A 19,615-nucleotide genomic window follows, 5' to 3' on the forward strand; every position below is an offset into this window, starting at 1 on the left:
TCAAAAGTCGCTGAGAACAGACATTCTTTCTCCTGTCGCTCATTTGCAATGTTAATAAGAAATTGCTCATCTACATATTCGCTAGAGATGCTACATATCTTTCTCATATACATACATATATTCTTTTGACAACTTTCGTTTGTTTTTGCATATTTTTTAACATCACGTATTCTTACTCTCTTAACAGGAAATTACCTAAAAATACATTTAAAATGCGCACAAATCTTCAATAGAAGAAGCCAGGCGCAACGAGGAAATAAAGGCTTATTTTTCCGCAAACTGCGAGACAAAAAAAATGTGAGTTTAAATAAATATTAATGTGCATGTATAAAATTCCACATTTAATTAATCCCTTGGGGGCAGAGAAAAACAAATTTTCAATATATGTATATATACATATATATTTTTATTTAAACATTGCCCCAGTTTTGTGGTTTGTTTGATAAATAACAAACAAAAAAATTAAAAAACAAACAAATATAAATATAAATATTAATGTAAAAATAAATATGAACAGCTGAATTAAAAATAAAATGTATTATTATAATTATTTTTTATGGACTGAGCATAAAAACAACTTCATAAAATATTTTTTAAAGCTTTAATTGTGGGCAATAAAGTTAGACTTCGTTGCTAGAAAACGGCAGGAAACAAGGAATATCATTTACAAATTTAAATTTCATTCATTTTAATTGCCATTAAAGAGTTTCCCGTCTGACTTATATGAAATAAGTATAGGGTATGAAATTGTGAATATCATGAGGCAATGAATACCCCAAAGAGCTCATAACTTTTATCACTCACTGTCACGCACGCACGCACGCATATATGTATAAACATACATGTATATATATATATATTTTTTTTTTACTATTCAAGCGCGCTGTATATAAAAAGGACTGCATATGTGTGCGTGCATCTGTTTGTTTGTGTGTGTTTGTTTGTTTGTGTGTATAGTATTGCAAGTAAAAATGCAGCAGCAAAAATAATTCTTTCCCTTTGCTGCAGCACTGAGATAAACTTGCACAACAATTTATATACTTTGGCATGGTACACACACACAGGCACGCCAAAACAAGCATGCGAATACTTTTAGGCGTAACTGTATGTGTGTGTGTGTGTGTGCAACAACAAACAATAACAGAAATTAAAAACACTCAAGTGCTAGACAAATTATGCGTCAAGTGCGATCCTGCGGCTCAAAGAGCTGAAGAATTTAATTAAATTTGCGAACAGCCTGCAAAAGCACGAGCGCTGCAATAAGGAAAATGTGTATCGACTAGTAGACACCCTGTATTGAAAATATAATATCTCTAAAAAATATCTCAGCCTGTTTGATCACATTTAGAAACTGAATTTAGTACAATTTTCTATAGGGTATCTATGGCATATCAAAACACAATAAACTGGTGTAAACATTTAGCGCTGCAATAAGGAAAATGTGTATCGACTAGTAGATACCCTAATGACTCTAAGAAATATCTCAACCTGTTTCATCACGTATAGAAACTCAATTAAGTAGAATTTTTATAGGGTATCTAAGGCATATCAAAACACAACAAACTGATGTAAACATTTGAAGTTTAAAAGCAATTTCAGCGATTGCTGGGTGTATGTTGGTATGTGGGTATGTATGTGGGTAATATATATACGTATCTATGAGTGTGTATGTGTGCTAGAGTGTTGGCCATTGTTCGGCAAAGGAGTCTCACTTAATTGAATTTCACAGCAAATGAATAAAAAACTCAACAAAAAAAAGATCGGTTTCGATTTTAGTTCTACACCAAATTGAATTTTGCATTCACTTTGTCAGCAAATTAATCGATGGAATTTCAACAATTATTGTATTTCATTTCATTCTAGACACATTTATTGCATAAATAATTGCATTGCGCCGTTTATGCACAATGAAATGTGCATTTAAATGCCGTTCGCCACATTGGTTTTTACACACTGAAACATGAATAGATATTGACATGGTATATTAACCAGCTTCGATGGCGCGATAAAGGCAGTAATTGAATTGATGGCCGGTGCTGGTGGGTCGGGCCGTGGCCATGTGAAATTATGCAAAAATTAAAAACAAGCAACTGCAATTAAAATTAAAAATTTACAAAATATTTGCCATTAAATATGCGAGCGCACAGACACAAGCACAGATAGAATTAACACCCGTGCACTGGGACAGCAGCTTCAGCGACTCATTAAATTTACATTTGCATACGAAATAGTTTCAACACGCAACGGCGAGCCGCACTGACAACGACCACGCCCACGACCACGCCCAGTGGGTGGGCGGAGCAACTAATTAATGCAACTGTTGTTGGCAACAGGAGCAATAGCCAGAATCCTGCAACTGAAATGCTTAGCCCATGTGAATTATGTTTATGTGTGTGTGTGTGTGTGGGGGTGTGTGTGTGGCATTTTATTATACAATTTGGAAAATTATATGCGTTTCGCTGGAACATATATACATATTACATATTTTTGTTGGCTGTCAAATATGTTGCGCCAGCAGAAGGCAGCGAGGCGTGCAGCTGCCGCTTGGCTTCCAACATTTTGTGGCAACCAATTAGGGCAAATTGTGTGCTATATAAATATATGTATGCTTATGTATGTATGTATGTGCAATTATGACGCCATTGCAATTTTGTGTTTGTTTGCTTTCATTTCTTTTTCTTTTTTTTCTATACTCATTGACGAAAATGAAATGAGTGTATTGGTTTTGTGGAATATCCGTCTTGATTGCTATTGAAGCTTGAGATTTGGAGTCATGTATATCCTCGAAATAATAAATGGTTTTCTGGATCCATTCACTAGGGGCATGACAAATCGCAGGATGCAATTTCCGGTATTTCAGAAACCATGGTTGAGATTTGGAATACAGTCGACTCTTGTTATTTCAAACCTGCGTTATTTCGAACCTCTCATTAATTCAAAGTTACCAGTCAGTAATTCGAACTAACAATCATTGCTAAGACGCGATAATTCGTACTCATATGGTTAAACACTCGACAATTCGAAATATTTTAAAAGTCCCTTGAATTTCGAAATAACAAGAGTCGCCTGTATATTATTTCAAATCGAATCTTACTTTATAGTGATTTATAGAAACTCATATATATCCTAAATATCTTATACTTGAATTGGCAACCTAAACAATATCACTGGATGGGTATTTTTCAGTTGGTAATGCCCGACTGCAAAGTTCTTACTTGATTTTATTTAAAATTCCGGGTACAAATATTAAAATGTAATTAAAAGGCCATCGCCTACTGGCTGTGGGTGCATACCGCTTGGTGGCGCGTAACTGTATTATATGTATTATTAAGCAGCAGCAGCATAGCCAAATAATATTTGAAACTCAAAAATTCGTTGTGCCACTCGCACTCTTTCGTGCTATCATAGAAAATGGTATATATTTTGCATAATTATAGCTGCAATATGTAAGCTTACAAATTGTTGTGAACAAAGTTTTGCGCTCGTCAATACTTTTTCATTTATTGCATTGGAAATTTGTGTTGCTGTTGCTGTTCGCTGTTCAGTGTTCGGTGTTCGGTGCTCAGTGTTTGGTTGTCAAGCGCTGCGCGTAAAGTGCACTTTACGAATTTTCGCTTTTTTATGGGAGCATTTCAGCATTTCATTTGAGCCCGAGGGCTATATAACACTTGCTTGCACCCGGGGCGTTGCCGCCAAGGTTATAACTTCTTTTTATTTACTTTCTTTTATTTGTACTTTGATTTAATGGCTATGAAAAATAAGGCGGAAAAGCGTGGCAAATAAATAAAAAAAAAAAAATAAAATAAAATAAGAAATACCGAAACGAAATCACAACGCACGCTGTGAATTTCAATACGCACCACAGTGCGTATACACAATGTCACTGCCAGTGCCATTTTAAATTTCATTATTATTTTCTTCGTTTTTATGGGCTGTGTATGTTGGCTGGTTTTCTTCTTCTTTTTTTACATTTTTTTGACTGACTGTGGAAGTTGGCCGCTTAAATTATTTGCAATTGAAGCAAGGCCGATGCAGCGGCCCAAAAAAGTATGCACAGATTTTTGATTTATAGTGTCTGTGTGCGTGTGTGTGTGTGTGTGCACGTTTGCCTGTGCGTATGTGTCATCCATTTATGGCATGCTATACAGTATAAATACATAAATTGAAATGAAGTGCCAGCCACTTTTGTGCACATTCCAGAGATTTTAATCTTTATTTATCGCCTCTGCGCCCATGCGGCGATATGTGAAGCAGCAGCGCCATCAATGATAAATTTTAATGTCTATATAAATGCGCAACACACATTTCAACACATACATATATATTTTGAATATGAAAATATATCTATACATGCGTATGTATATGGCAATATTAATGCGTTACCAATGCACAGAAATTTAAGCAATTATTGATTAAGCTCACAAAAAAAAAAAAAAATCCTTTGCCACAGTTTCATATGCATTTTTTGGTATTGATAAAAAAGATATGACTATTAGGGCTTATTTTAACTTTAATCTCCATTGATTTTACCGTTCCTCGACTGACACGCCGACATTCGGCAAGCGATTCGATGCGCTTGATGGTGTTAGTGGAATATAAATAGCCGGAAGCGGCTGCTATTCACAAGTACTTGTGTGTGTGTGGGTGTGTGTGTTTGTCTGTGTGTGTGTGTGTGTCAGACCAACGCTTACACATCCGCCGCAGGGCGCAATCAGCGCAAATATGCACATTTGATCCAAGGCATCTCATAAATATTCCATAATATTGGCATTTAAATTATTACATGGCCGAGCTTAGCATTTGAAATCGACTGCAGCATACCCTGGGTAAAGTCAGAATAGTCTTGACATAACTGAAAAGTGTAATATAAATACAATTACAATTAGCCAATCAGTTAGTCTCTTTCAAATTAGGTAGCAGCATTGCAGAGTAAGTACAAATTACAGGGTATAGCAATGCATGAGAAGTGTTTTCCCTGTCATTTATTTCCACTTTTATTGCACCTCACGTTAAGTGCTTTTGTCTTATTGGTTTTGTGTTTGAAATGAATGAATGCTTAATTATTTAAAGCATTTCATTAAATCAAGCTTAAAAAAAAATCTCAGCAGAGGCGAGGCAATTAAATTGGAGCTATCTGCTCTGGCAATAGCCCAAAATGTGCCAAATGGCCTAAAAATGAAAAACAAAACTGTAGCTTGACTCAAATCAGCTAGAAACTCTTGGCCGATTGGCGCACTTAGCCAAGCTGCGACTAGCCAGCAAATCGTGTGCATTTATAAATAACAAGCGCAACAAAATGCGCACAATTAGCGCTATAAATGGGACCGGGAGACTTTCAGGGAAGATGCGCTGCAGTTAAGCAAAGCCATTTATGGTCCCAATGCTGGGCAGAGAACGCAAAACTTTAAACGTGACTCACATTTCAAAATAAATAAGAGCCCGGCTTAAACACAAACAGCCTTATATATCTGCTTAGATATGTATGTATGTACAGCACGAAACAATAAGCCTGGAGCTGTGGACCCGCGAATTAAACAGCATGCAACTCGTGCAATAAAACAAAGCGCAAATTATGAGGGCCGGACAATGGACAATAGCAGACAAAAGAGACAAACGGAACGAGTATGAGCACTGTGTAGACTACGCATGCCTACAGGTAGGCGACTATTAGATGCCCTGCACGATTGTGTACATATATAGAATACATATACAAGAGGCAGAGGCAGCTTGTATCTACCTGAAGATGAAAACATATTTATAAAAAAGTTTGTATGCTTTGCAGTTTCTTTAGCTGGTTGCTTATACTGCATGTTTGCAGGGTATTCAAGAAAGTAAGCAGCACTGTGGCAAGCATACAAGCGCGCCAAGAACGCGCTCTAGCAGCTGAATGCGCAATGCGCAGAGCTGAAGAGCTGAAGAGCTTCCCGAGTTCTGTGGCCACGACAAAATTAAGTAGTTGTAGAACCAGTCCCTGAAGACTGCAGACAGCGAACGCTACACCCAAAGGCGGCGTTCGCAAAGTCCTCGTCGTTGTCATCGTCTTGCTGCTGCTGGCATTCGTAATTGAAGAGTACGCGTAGTGCGTTACGTTGCGTTGCGGTGCTGGAGTCCCCTGGCAATCAGGCCAAGTTGGAGTCGGCCACACTTCTTGGCAGGTTGGCATTATGCTGTATTATTTACAGTACGCCCAGTACACTGCCTTCGGCGTGGCTCCACTTGCATAATAAACTATACGAGGCAATGGGCGACATTTTCATTTGGCCAAGGGAGCACTGGACAGTCGGACGTTCTACTCGGCAGGTCTATTATTTTATATCTATTTCTATTTTGCTGCCAGCTTCGAGCTGTTTATTTATGTGAATGACTCTGCTCGTTCGTGTGCGTGAGCGAGCATGCGTGAGTGAGTGTTGTATATGAATGTGTGTGTGTGTGTGTGGGGCAGTTGCACAGAAATTTACGAGCGCTAAGCAGCTTAGCAGCACAGGAGCGAGAGAGTTGATAAGAGGAAGCGCACTTCAACTGGGAGTGGCTCGATTAAATGGCCAGTGACTGACCAGCCAGCGCTTAAGGAAATACCAAGCTGGGGAAGGCGAGTTGCTGGACTTGGCATGAATTGTGATGTTCTTTGGTGGAAACTATGAATACTGAACACTGAGCAGTCGCTGCCAGATATAGATAATAATAAACAATTCAAGGAATCATCGATAATCCAATTATATGCTGTTTCAGAGTAAATGAAACTCAAATTATTGATACAATTCACAATTGTCTCGTTATACGATTTCGAGCCAGTCTGTAACTAATCAATCAATACGATTAAGACGAGTGCGATTAAGTTTGCCGAAAAGTTTTGAACTGTAGCTCAGATTTACTCTAATCAGAAGATGCTGTGAGCGTATGCTTGCCGAAAGTTGGCCAAAACAAAAAGTTTTGTGGCCAACAGTTGGCGCTGCACTTGAGTGCCGATTGGTTTGTCGGTACCTTAAAAGTTGAAATCAATTTTCGTTAAATGTTGACGCTGCCGCTAAAACTAAACAAGCCAAACGACAGCCGGCAGGCAGCTTGAGCAGTGCGTGAACAGGAAGCGTCAAGGACGAGGTGTGAGAGGTGAGGGGACAGTTGCGTGGTTAGGGCGACCGCAGAGTATCCATTTGAGTGACTTTGCTTCGGGCTGAACTGAGTAAATAAGAAGACAGCGACGTGGCCGGGGCCTTGGTCAGAGTTAACCGCGTTGCGGACAACAATAGTAACAACAACAGAAGCAATAGCAATAACAACAACAACAACCACAACAAGGGCAAAAATAATAATAATAAAATCGTCAACTGGCGGCACAACAATGGACGCCCATTAAACCAGAATGCGTCACGCACACGGGACGCAAGTGTGGAGCCTGCGCCAAGCACTTTGTTCGTGCAGGCAGCTGTTGGCTCTTGGCTCTTGGGCTACGTTGAAAGTTCAGGCTCAACAAGTTCTTTCATTTGTCTTGGGCACGAGCGCATTATGCAAAAACTTGGCACAAACTTATAGACGACAACATGATTAACAGACAAATGACATTACAAAGCCGTTCACTTGCTGACTCCTTGCGCTCACTTCGATGCATATACATATACAAACGTGTACATACATATATATATTTGTGCCTTTGTACAAACCTAGTGCAAAAACAAAGCCAGCGAATCTCCGCCTTTTTTTTCGTTTTTCTTTTTCTTTTTCTTTGGCAAAGACAATGCGCTGGCTTTCAAGCGGCCCTACGTTGCAAAGCTTTCGCAAATCGAGTCTTAACCCCATTTTTCTTGCATCTGCTTAGCCTGCAAGCTGCATGCAACTTAAACTTTTGCTGCTGTCTTTGACGCTCAGCGCTAGTTTTTCTTTCACTCCTGCAGCACGCTCCACTCCCCCTCTCTCGCTCTCCCACTCTCTTTGTCATTGTGGGGGGGGGGGGGGTGGAGGGGCATGCTTGTGTGTGTGCAGCTGGTTAAAGTAATGAACGTCTATCTCATGGCTTTGTCGCTGGCTCTTTGAAGTCTTGCTCTGGCTTTGCACAGCTCATTAGACGTCTGGTAAACACAATAGTGCAGCTACCTCATTAGCAACTAGCACAGCTCAAATAATTATGAGCACTGCATACATAATCAAATCCCCATATATATATTGATTATAATAACAGTTGAATACTTCATTTATATGCCTGATATATCTATTCTATTAATAAGAATAATGCATAATTTTAGCTGAATTTTGTATCATTGCAATGCTCATTAGGGCTGAATATTTAAGAAAAGTTATGGCGAAAATTCCATATGCATATGTGTATATATTCTCACTCTCATACTCTGCCTCTCTCATTCTCTTGGTACCTCTCGGCAATTATCACTCCATCTCTCTCTCTCTCTCTCTCTCTCTCTCTCTCTCTCTCTCTCTCTCTCTCTACCTCCCTCCCTTTCTTAAGAAGCTATTCCACATGAACGCTTCAGTCAACCGCAACAGACTTAAGTGCATATTGCTGTAGAGGCGTTATAGCGTAATCAGCTGAAACAGCAGCAGGAGCACTCAACGGCGCTAAAACCAATACAATAATATTCGATTTTAACCTTTGCTTCAATATTAGTGTATGGGAATTTGAGCATTGAATACAGGGAAATATTTGCGTAGAATTTATTTAATGTATATTTCTTTGATTGGCAATTCTTGATATAGTAAACAAATAGCTAAAAATTAAATGATAATAATTTATGGTTCTCTTCATTGATTTACCATTCCAACTTATCATGCTGTTTACATTTATTTTTATTTACACCTATCTCTCAATTTCACACTCCAGCCAGGCCTGCAAAGTTTTTAGAGTTTTACTTAACAGCCAGCATTTAAAACCTTCAGACTTATAGACTTATTCAGTTGTTTGTGTGTGTATAAAACGCCCTTTGCAATATAAGCTCCAACATGTGTGTGTCCCTTTCTCTGAGTCCCGCTTGCTGCCAGCTGGGCGAATCAATCGTTCGAATATTTGCCAATATCGAAAGTTGCATCAACGCGTGCCACCCAAACGCAATAAGCAACACGGCTATTTGCTCAGCGCTTCAGCAAGCTATTCGAAAATGTACGTACGAGTACTTATGCTTTTGAAACGTGCAACCACCACGCCTCAATCCCTCAGCTGCAACCTCGTCCACTGAGCATCTGTATGTGTGTATGTGTGTATATATGGGTGTATATGTAAACATGTCCCAGCTGCCAGTTTGGCACTTCTGTATACACAGTTTTGGGTATGTGTTTGCTGGGGAAACGTTGTAAACCACGTTGGGCACCATAAACATTGGCTCACAACTTCCGAAAGTTTGCAAGTATTGAAATCTTTTGGCTAGGCACACACCCGCACACACACACACACACACACACATGTACACCACTGAAGCATTGACTATGCCAACTACTACTATAAGATACGAGACCACAACTGAACGACGCACAGTGGGGCCTTTGCTCATTTTGCGTTGCAAAAATCATAACTTTTGAATCAAGCAAGATATTTCAAAAATTTAAAAAGCATTCGACAGAGAATTCTTCAAGCTATAAATAGGCTAAAATACAGGGTGATGCGTTAACAGGGTGCTTCACAGTTTTACCTCAAACCTGAAAAATGTGATTTTTGTCCTAAAATGTATGTTTTTCTATGAAAAACTAGCTTTTTTTTTTTTGTTGAAATTGATTTTATTTAAATTATATGCAATAAATATAACAAAACAAATAAAAAAATATTAAAAAATAAATTTAAAAAAAAAATTTTTTTTTTTCATTTTCTGTAAAGTAGTCATCTGCATGCAAATTTGAAGTTTTTTAGTACATTTTGTGCGTTTTTATGCCGACTTTGGGTTAGTTTTTTGCTCTAGAAACCCGGGGGGACACCTAGGGGCAGCAAAAGTTTTATTTATATTAAAGAGGACATATTCAGCAATACGTGTGTATAAATCGATGCTCGGAACTCGGCGGAACTCAAAAGATATAGACTACTTTAGGTAAAAAAAATGGTCAAATTTAGAGGTTTAGTAAATTTAAACCAGCTCCGCAATGAAGAGGCGTATTAACATAATTTTTTTTGTATTCTATTAGTAATAGTCCATTCTTTAAATCGCAACCAACACTGCAAAAATTGGTGCAAGATTTTTCCTACAATTCAATTGACAAGTGGGATATTTTTCACAAAAACTCGCTGCTTTTCACAACTTTGCGACTTTCCCAAATTTTGAAGGGCTATAACTACCCTAAAAATTGACCGATTTTCAAAAATCTTTCGGCTACAAACCAGTAGATCGATTTATTTTCATATGACATCAACTTTTTAAAAATCGCTTAAAGTACCTTTTTTGATTTTTGCCACGCTCTGCCGGCAGAGGCCCCACTGTGCGACGTGCAGTTAGCCAGCAACTGGAAACTTGCCACCAAAAAGGGCAACGGGAATCGGATGCGGGAGAGCGTCACATACACATGTGTGTATATGGGTATGTGTGTGCTAACTTGTAAAAGTGTTTTATAGGTTTTGCTGCTCGAAATTTTTTAATATGAAATTATTAAACAAGTTGTAGTTGATATTGTTTCTTACCATATTCAGGCAGCATGACGACGGTCTGTGTGTGTGTGTGTGTGTGTGTATTTATGTCTGTTTCTGTGTGGGCGTGGCAACAACTCACCAACCAGCTGCACAGTTGCTGCGTTGTGCTCGCCAACAATTGCGGTAATTAGTCAAGTTGATTGATGAATGCGTTTGCGTCAGGCGCCTCACAATTTCTGTAGCATACTTATTCGGGCAAAGAAGAAGCAGCATCGTGTGACGGGACGATGGTGGTAGAGGGGGGGGAAACAGTGGGTGCAAAACATGACAAGAAATTGGAAAATTGGAAAATTCAGTGAAGCGCGCGAGCGCACAGAAATGGAAATGTCAACGTCATTAAGAGGCGAAGGCATTAAAACACTTTGCCTTAATCCAACTGTCAGGCATTAAGAAATTCAAGCATTAAATCGCATGCCCGAAATTGTTTCTCCTATACCCTGTAGTCATTAAAACTCAAAGAAAATACAAAGTATAGTGCTAGATTGAAAGGAATGATTTTGTTTATATAGCCGATTAAGAATGTCGTAATAGAGCATAGTATTCGCATCATTAAATGAGAACAAAAGAGACAGGTTAATAATATTTGTGTCCATCTCACTTTCTATGGTATGTGGTAGTCGAGCATAGACAAGGCCAACACTTTCTCACTTATTGTTCTTGTTGATAATTTCGCTTGCAGTAATAAAGCGCACCGCAGGCATGCGAAAGCCAATTTTCCAAAGCGCGCTGCGGGCGGCGTGACTATTTAATAGCAGCCACACACACACACACACAAAGAGAAAGACTTAGACACACACACACACACGCGCAAACTCACCCACACCTGCATATGTAGCCACATACATTGAAGCGCTTTGTCGAGCGTCGGCAGTAAAAATCCAAGTCTGTAGAAGGCCTGGCATCACCTGGCACGACACCTTGCCCCGCCACGCCTCAACTCTGCTCCACTCAACTCAACTCTGACTCTGACTAACTCTGTCCCTGCGAGCTCCACTCCACCCCCCTTATCATTCGCTGCGGTTGTAATTTAGTGTGCCTAATGAATTTAGTACCGTTACATACCGGAAAAGAGCACGTGAGTGCAAAAATGCGCACTCTAGCTGGAATCTCAACATGGGTAAATGTGTGAGAGTATGAGTATGAGTATGTGTGTGTGTGTGTGTGTGCGTATGTAGACATGTGGCTGTTTGTAGAAATGTGTGAGAAATCTGCGCGTTGGCAAAACTTCGTTAACCTTTATTAACGGCTCGAACTGCGAATGGGGTAGCGACCGGGGGCTGCAGGGGAAGCGTCTAATTAAAACGGACAAATGTGAGCAGAAGGAAGAAAACAACCCATACGCCCATATGACTTTATAATTCTCTGTAGGTGTGTGTGTGTGTCGTGTGTGTGGTAGAACGTTTAAAATTAACAATTATTTTTAATTGCCAGCCAGGATCAAATGAGGTGCCGATGGGGCAGGCTACCGTTGCAGACTGTAAACGAGGCCGACTTAATTGGCAGCCTGAAAGTCGGCTTTCATTTCCTATACATAGTAGGGGAGACACTTGCACACACACACACAGAAATTGCTTAGCTCAGGCGCCATTAAATATTATATTGTTGTTGTTGTTGTTGGCGTTCCGCTCTTAGAAAACTTATTTGAGCTGGCTCACCTAGCTGCCAATCGGCTGAGCATTCTCAGAAAACTTGTCAACAAGATTTTCGCCAAGATTAGATTGCAGCAAAACAAACGCTAAAGCCCATCAATGTAAAGCAGCAGGCCGCTCGGGACATTGTTAGCTGTATCCTTACACGGGCAGCATGGCACAAAAGTTAAAAGTAATTTTCCTAAGTGAATATAAATGTTTAAGATCTTGGCAACAATAACCGAAAAACCAACTGGCCGCGCGGTGTGGCCAGCTTTGCCTGTTTAGATAAGCCAGGCCGAATTTAAAAGCCAAAACAGGGCCAACTTTGGTGGCTTGGCGTTGGGCGGTGGGTGGTGGGTGGTGGTTGGTGGGTGGTGTTAGGTGAGCTGTAGCAGAAGATGCTATTTAGACTCAGTTAAGTTGGCCGCCAGCGGGCAGAAAGTGCTTAAAGTTTTATGCGAAATTGAAGTTGGCTACACAAATAGTTGGGAACAAAAGCCGCTTATCTAGCTCCTGGCATAAATACGTATCTATCTATGTACATCAGCATAATCTGCGACCCAGGCGAATGCTGAAATCAGGTGCTGGGATTTAAATGGATTGTGGCAGACGATGCTTGGCCATTGCAATCGGGCGAACACAATGCACACGAATCGTGTTAACGCTTCTGTCTCATGGCTTAGCCGCATTGTAGAGAAGTCGCACCGCCGGCCGATAAATAGTGGCTAAGACCAGCCTCATCCGATTAACACTGTTAAGCCAGCACGACCAGCAATAGTACTTGGGCGAATAAATAATTGGCTAAAAGCATTAAAAGTGCTCAGCTTACAAAAAAATAAAAAAAAGATGGGAATAAATAAATAGATAAATAAATAAAATCATTAGCTTAAGTGATAAGAAGTTTCGCATGGACTTTGAAATTTAACTGTTGTTGAAAATATTCAATTTCATTTACGAAAATCGAAAAGCGTGGAAAATGCAGCTGAAAACGGAAAACTCAATAACTGTAATTACAATTATTTACACTGCCAGAGGCGCCAGGGAAAATTTCATCATTGTTGTAGGCTAATTAAAAGCAAATGGCCGGTAAATTGATCGCCTGAGGATGGGGACTGGGATGGGTACGGGGATGGGAATGGGACAGACTGCCTGCAAAAAGTCAACAGCAAAATGAGAATTCAATTACAGGGCGCATAATTTAATTGGCTTATCAAAATTTCATTCAAGAGCAGCTGTCAGAGGCAACGAAATTATGCCATCAGCCCCGAAAGCGTCGGCTGGAAATCCTGGAAATGCAGCTAACTGCGAACTGCTGCTAACTGCGAGCTGCTCAAAAGGGCCGGCACAAAGTTTTAATTGAATTCCATTTCAAAAATCTGACTAATGGGCACAATTTAATTGTCAGCTGGGCCGAGTCTTTCGGATGCCTCAAATTCGTTTCAAGCTTTAACGGCACTCGACTGCATGACAAATTCATTAAACGCACAAAGCCCGTAAAGTGCACGTCGCCCCCACAATTTCGGATCCAAAAGAAATAAAGAGCGGCAAATTTTACAACATTTTATACACTACCTGACCGTAATTACGGCCACAGAGATGCCAAGCTGGGCTCGTGGCACCCGTGCAGGGGATGCTGACATTCATCCCGCCTTCCACAGGATGCAAGGCTTTTGGCAACCTGCTCTGTGCGACATATAATGCAACAGTGTATCTGACGAGGTCGACCAGAGGAGGGGAGCCATAAAGGATGAATAGAGCTTCTGCTGCTGGCCACCCCAGCATCGTATGAATCTCTTTGACCGCCACATTGAATCCCTCCTTTGTGAAGGACAAAAGCAATATTCCTTTGTATATTCATTTTTCCTGCCAGCTGTTGCTGTATTTGTCACTTACAACTGGCGCACCTGTCTTCCTATCCATCAGATTCCGCACTTAAATTAAAGGCTCTACTCGCGTCACACACGGAAAATACGTAAAAATGGCTCACCGTTGTTTTCTATATACAAATGATAGCATTACAATTTCATTTTCAACACAAAAATATGTTGAGGCAAAGAATAAACCGTTGCATGGAAACACATTGGCGATAGAAAAGAAATAAATCAGAGCTTTACGTGTAGGCAATCAAATGGGCTTACGCCAAGAATATTCTAAAGAAAATGAATAATAGAAAGGAAAGGAAAAGAAAATAAAGCCATAAAATTAGATTCGATTTTTTTTTATTTAATAAAAAAATAATATATAGAGCAAAATATAAATAATAATGCAAAAATAATAAATAAAATGTCTATAATAGAAAATATTTGGATTTTTCATTTTAGCGTGCAAAGGAGACTAGACACACAAATACAAACAGAATGCGAGCCGTAAGCGCAGCAGCGCCGCCGTTGCTGCTGGTGGTGTTTCTTCAGGCGCTCAACTGGCAGCTGGGCGTGGCCGTGTTTGGGCGCGATGATTGCCGCGATCTGACCATATCGTCGTGCGAGTGCGCACCATCCTTGTCGGAGTATGAGCTCAACTGTCCCGGCAACAGCTACAATCCCAAATTCAAGATTACCATCCGTCCCGGCTACACGGTCCAGATCGAATGCAACCTGACGGATGCCTCGGAGTACAAGCAGATGCCGCGGCTGAACATCGGCAGCATCGATATGGTGCAGATCAGGCGCTGCCCGCTGCCCTATCACACGCCCATAGCGGGCATCATGGATCACCTGGGCATCAACAATACCAAAGTGCTGATCTTTGAGGGCAACGACTTGGGCATGAATGTGACCCGTAAGCACCTGGATCGTCTGCAGAATCTGCAGCGGCTGCGTTTCGCCGCGCGCCGCTTGCCCTACATTCCCGAGGACTTGCTGCATGATATGCACCATCTGAGCTGGCTGGACATGCGTGCCGCCAACCTGGGTGAGCTGCCAGCAAAGCTGCTGGCCAACATGGAGAACTTGCAGTTCCTCGAGCTGGGCAGCAACAATCTGCGGCAGCTGCCGCGCGGGCTCTTCCACAATCTGCACAAGCTGTTGCACCTGAACCTGTGGAGCAATCAGCTGCACAACCTGAGCAAGCACGACTTTGAGGGCGCCGTCTCTGTGAGGGATGTGGATCTGCATAACAATGGCATTGTTGAGCTGCGACCGGATGTCTTTGAGCTGCTCACCAATGTGACGGAGATCAATTTGAATGGCAACAACTTCCGCTCGCTGCCCGCGGGCCTCTTCGAGCACAACAAGCAGCTGGAGCAGGTGAAGCTGCAAAACAATCGTGTACCGCTGCCCACGCTCCCGGCCCGCCTCTTTGCTGATCTGCCCAGGCTGCGCATCCTTTATCTGCGCTGTGAACTGGAATCCATCCCAGAAGATCTCATTGAGAACTCGATGAACATCACAGACATTTCTCTCATGGACAATCATCTGAGCACGCTGCCCGCCAAGCTGCTGGAGCATCAGGTGAATCTGGTGACACTGGATCTGCACAAGAATCGCTTGAGCCACCTGCCCGACGGCATCTTCAGCCACTTGTCCAAGTTGGAGAACTTGAATCTGGCCGAAAATCGACTCACTGAAATCTCCAGGTAAACTAAAGTACTTTAATTGTCTCAATGAATCCTCCAGACTGAGCTTTACTCTCACTGCTCTTGGCGAAACCCTATTCTCATTGCCTTTCTTTCGCTCTCTCGCCCTTACAGTAAGCTCTTCAGCAAGCTGGTGAATCTCAAAACCCTCCGCATGAACGATAATCATCTTGTGAGCATACAGCCGCAGGCTTTCGCTTCGAACGTGCTGCTGCGTCAACTGAACATGGCCAACAATCGCATCAATTTCCATGAGTATATGTCGGTGCGCGGAGTGGACGCGGAGCTGAGTTCCCCATTCGCACATCTTAGGAATCTGACGACCCTCAATCTGCGCAACAATTCGCTCATGGTCATATTTAGCGACTGGAAGTATGCGATGCGCGAGTTGCAGGAGATCGACTTGAGCTATAACAACTTCACCTGGCTGGACTACTCCGATCTAGACTTTGTGTCCGCTTTCGATCTGACTATCAATATGACCCACAATAAGATAATCACCGTGCACTTCTACAGGCAGGCAGACTTCCCGCCCATCGACCAGGGCCAGCGGCTGGTGCATGGGGTAAAGTCGGTGCGCGTGGATCTCAACGATAATCCGCTCGTCTGTGACTGCACACTCCTGCGCTTCCTGCAGGTGGTGCGCGGCGACATTCAGCCGGACTATGCAAAGAACTTGGTCACGTTCACCGACCGATTGAACTGCCAGGCGCCAAGCGCCTTGGCCGATCGTCCCATGCGCTCCGTGCATCCCCGTGAACTGGTCTGCAAATTCGACCTCGCTGAGGATCCGGCCGAGAGACGTTGCCCTCGCGGCTGCGATTGCCTGGTGCGCACCTTCGACGCGACGCTAATCATCAACTGCTCCAATGGCGAGCTGACCAAAGTACCCAAGCTGCCACGCCTGCCCCAGAATCTGCGCGAGATGGAGCTGTATGTGGAAAACAACACCTTGCTCAAGCTGCCGAGCAACACATCGCCCGGGTACGAGAATGTGACCAGCCTGCACGTGGCAGGCAATAACCTCACCCAGTTGGAGCTGAACCAGTTGCCCAGAAACCTGAAGTACTTGGATGTGCGTCGCAATCAGCTGCAGGTGCTCAACTCAACGCTGCTCGGCTATCTCAACAGCACGATGGACAACATGACGCTGCGTCTCTCCCAGAATCCGTGGGTGTGCAACTGCGAGGCCAGGGAACTGTTGCTCTTCACGCAAAAGAAATACGAGCGCATCCCAGACTACACCGAGATGTACTGCGTCGATGCGGAGATGCCCACGCCCCTTATGGAGCTGAACATCAATGATATCTGCCCACGGCCCAGGAGTCTGTTCATTGCGGTGATTGTGGTCATCTCGCTGGCTGGTTTTCTGATTGGCATCACCGCTGCGCTCTACTACAAGTACCAGCAGGAGATCAAGATCTGGCTGTACGCCCACAATCTGTGCATGTGGTTCGTAACCGAAGAGGAACTGGACAAGGACAAGAAATTCGATGCGTTCATTTCGTATTCGCACAAGGATCAGAGCTTCGTGGAGAAGCATCTGGTGCCGCAACTGGAGCACGGTCCACAAAAGTTTACGCTCTGCGTGCACGTACGCGACTGGCTGGTGGGTGGCTTCATACCCGAGAATATTGTGCGCTCCGTCGCAGACTCCCGTCGTACCATCATCGTGCTCAGCCCGAATTTCATCAAGTCGGACTGGGCACGCATGGAGTTCCGGGCGGCCCATCGAGCGGCGCTGAACGAGGGACGCTCCCGTGTGATTGTGATCATCTACTCGGACATTGGCGACATTGAGCAGCTGGACGATGAAATGAAGGCGTATCTGAGAATGAACACCTACCTGAAGTGGGGCGATCCATGGTTCTGGGATAAGCTGCGCTACGCCCTGCCGCATCGTGCACCCATTGGCAATGCGGGCAACGGCGCCCTGATCAAGTCGGCGCTCAAAGGCTCCACAGATGATAAGCTCGAGCTGATTAAGCCATCGCCCGTGACGCCGCCCCTGACTACGCCGCCCGGCGACACGACCAAAAATCCGCTGGTCGCACAACTGAATGGCGGTACCCCCCACACAGCCATCATGATTGCCAACGGCAAGAATGGCCTGACGAATTTGTATGCGCCGAACGGTAAGGCACACCATGGCAACGGCCACATCAATGGCGCCTTCATCATCAACACAAATGCCAAGCAGAGCGACGTATAGAAATGGCGCAATGTGGAGCCCGACGAGGAGGAGCTCCTGTTTCACTGAGGCATTCAATCCTTACGCTATGACCAATTCCGATTCCGATCAGCTGAATGTATAAATGACAAAACCAAATGCCTAGATAACAGCATTCTTGTAGCCAACTGAAATTGCACTCAAATTGATTTCTCTAGGCATGTGTATGTCTCTGAGTGTGTGTGAGTGTATGCATGTGCGTGTGTGTGTGGGTGTGTGTTTGCATCTGTGTCTGTGTTTTGGTCTAGTTAAATTCTGTAGAGTAATTTTACAAAAACGAAAAAACAAAAAACAAAAAATCTAAAAAACAAAAACAAAAGAGAAAACATTGCATCTGCTGCTGGTAAATCCAATGCACAAAATTGGTGAAAATTTTCAATTTTCAATACTTCCTGTGGCCTTTGTTGACATAAACAAAAAAGAAATGGAAAAATTTCGCAAAAATGAAAAGATGGAAAACAAAATTACATTTTGGATAGTTGAAAAAGCGTAAGCTATTCGAGAGCTTATCATTCTGTTTAGAGTTATGTAAGTGTAAGTTAAACTCACTAAGACCCAATTATTTTGTACATTATATAGCTATGATATTGTAAATGTTATGCCTAAGTTGAGCGCATGTAAAAGTTGCAGAGAACTCGCAATCGAAATAATTGAATTTTTATTTTGCAGATTAAGGCAATTACTTTGTTTGCACGAATCTCAAGTTTTACTTAATATTTGATCAAACTGAGCTTTAGTTCCCTGTACAATCTGAATAATTTGTAATAAGCTATCGATTAATGCACATACATACATATGACGTATCCAAATAGTAGCATATAAACTATGCCGTGTACTGAATGTAATTTATAAAAAAACCACAAAGATTAGCCAAAAACTAAATACAAATCAAAATACCACAACAACAACCACAACAGCAACAAACTGATAATATATACACATATATAAATATATTTCCATTGTCCCCCTTTGGCTGCTTACATATCTAACTGAGTTGTTCATTGAAAGCACACAAAAACAAATTAAGATTGTACATAAAGCATATGGAAAAGTTTTTATTTTCCACGAAAACTCTCACTCAAAATATATATATATAAATACGTATAAAATATATTCATTATTCATTACGCTATTTACTCGCAAATGCCCTTCATACACGGCATATCAAACATTTAGATCATACATACATCGTACATCACTTTATCCAATCGACCCATATACATATTTCTTCATTTCCGCATTTCAATGACATAATTAGTAAGGAGTTCATAAAACGCATTAATCGTATGTTAAATATATTGTAATTAGAATTAATGAAAAATAACATATAAGTAGCTATGTCATGTCTCTGTATTGCCTAAGGTACCTACAAATTTAATGCAGACAAACTCATTTACTTATACAAAATGAATGCATACATATTATGTACATCATTTAATGTATTTGTGTACCCGAGTCTGTCAAGTATACAAATACACTGAATAAAATATATTTTAAAAATTAAACAATGCATTTTATTAATATTACAAATGGGGCGGATATTTTCTTACCTTTAGTTTTTGTCTGGT

The 19,615-nt window shown here is 41.7% G+C and overlaps 1 protein-coding gene across 2 annotated transcripts in view; it reads left to right on the forward strand.

Moving 5' to 3' along the window:
- The window catches only part of Tl (toll like receptor), a 50,937-nt gene extending 31,382 nt beyond the window's left edge, over positions 1 to 19,555 (forward strand). Inside the window, exons 2-4 of one of the 2 annotated variants that reach the window (XM_089462163.1) lie at positions 188 to 297; positions 14,565 to 15,817; positions 15,932 to 19,555. In XM_089462163.1, the coding sequence (XP_089318289.1) occupies positions 14,601 to 15,817; positions 15,932 to 18,029 (3,315 nt within the window). In that variant the 5' untranslated portion in view covers positions 188 to 297; positions 14,565 to 14,600 and the 3' untranslated portion in view covers positions 18,030 to 19,555. The remainder of the gene's footprint in view (positions 1 to 187; positions 298 to 14,564; positions 15,818 to 15,931) is intronic. The other variant, XM_018018156.2, reaches the window with a different exon arrangement.
- The last annotated feature ends 60 nt before the right edge of the window (positions 19,556 to 19,615 follow it).

Source organism: Drosophila arizonae, chromosome 2, assembly GCF_054131065.1.
Source record: "Drosophila arizonae isolate 15081-1271.41 chromosome 2, UAZ_ARI_1.0, whole genome shotgun sequence".
Taxonomy (NCBI): Eukaryota; Metazoa; Arthropoda; class Insecta; order Diptera; family Drosophilidae; genus Drosophila; species Drosophila arizonae.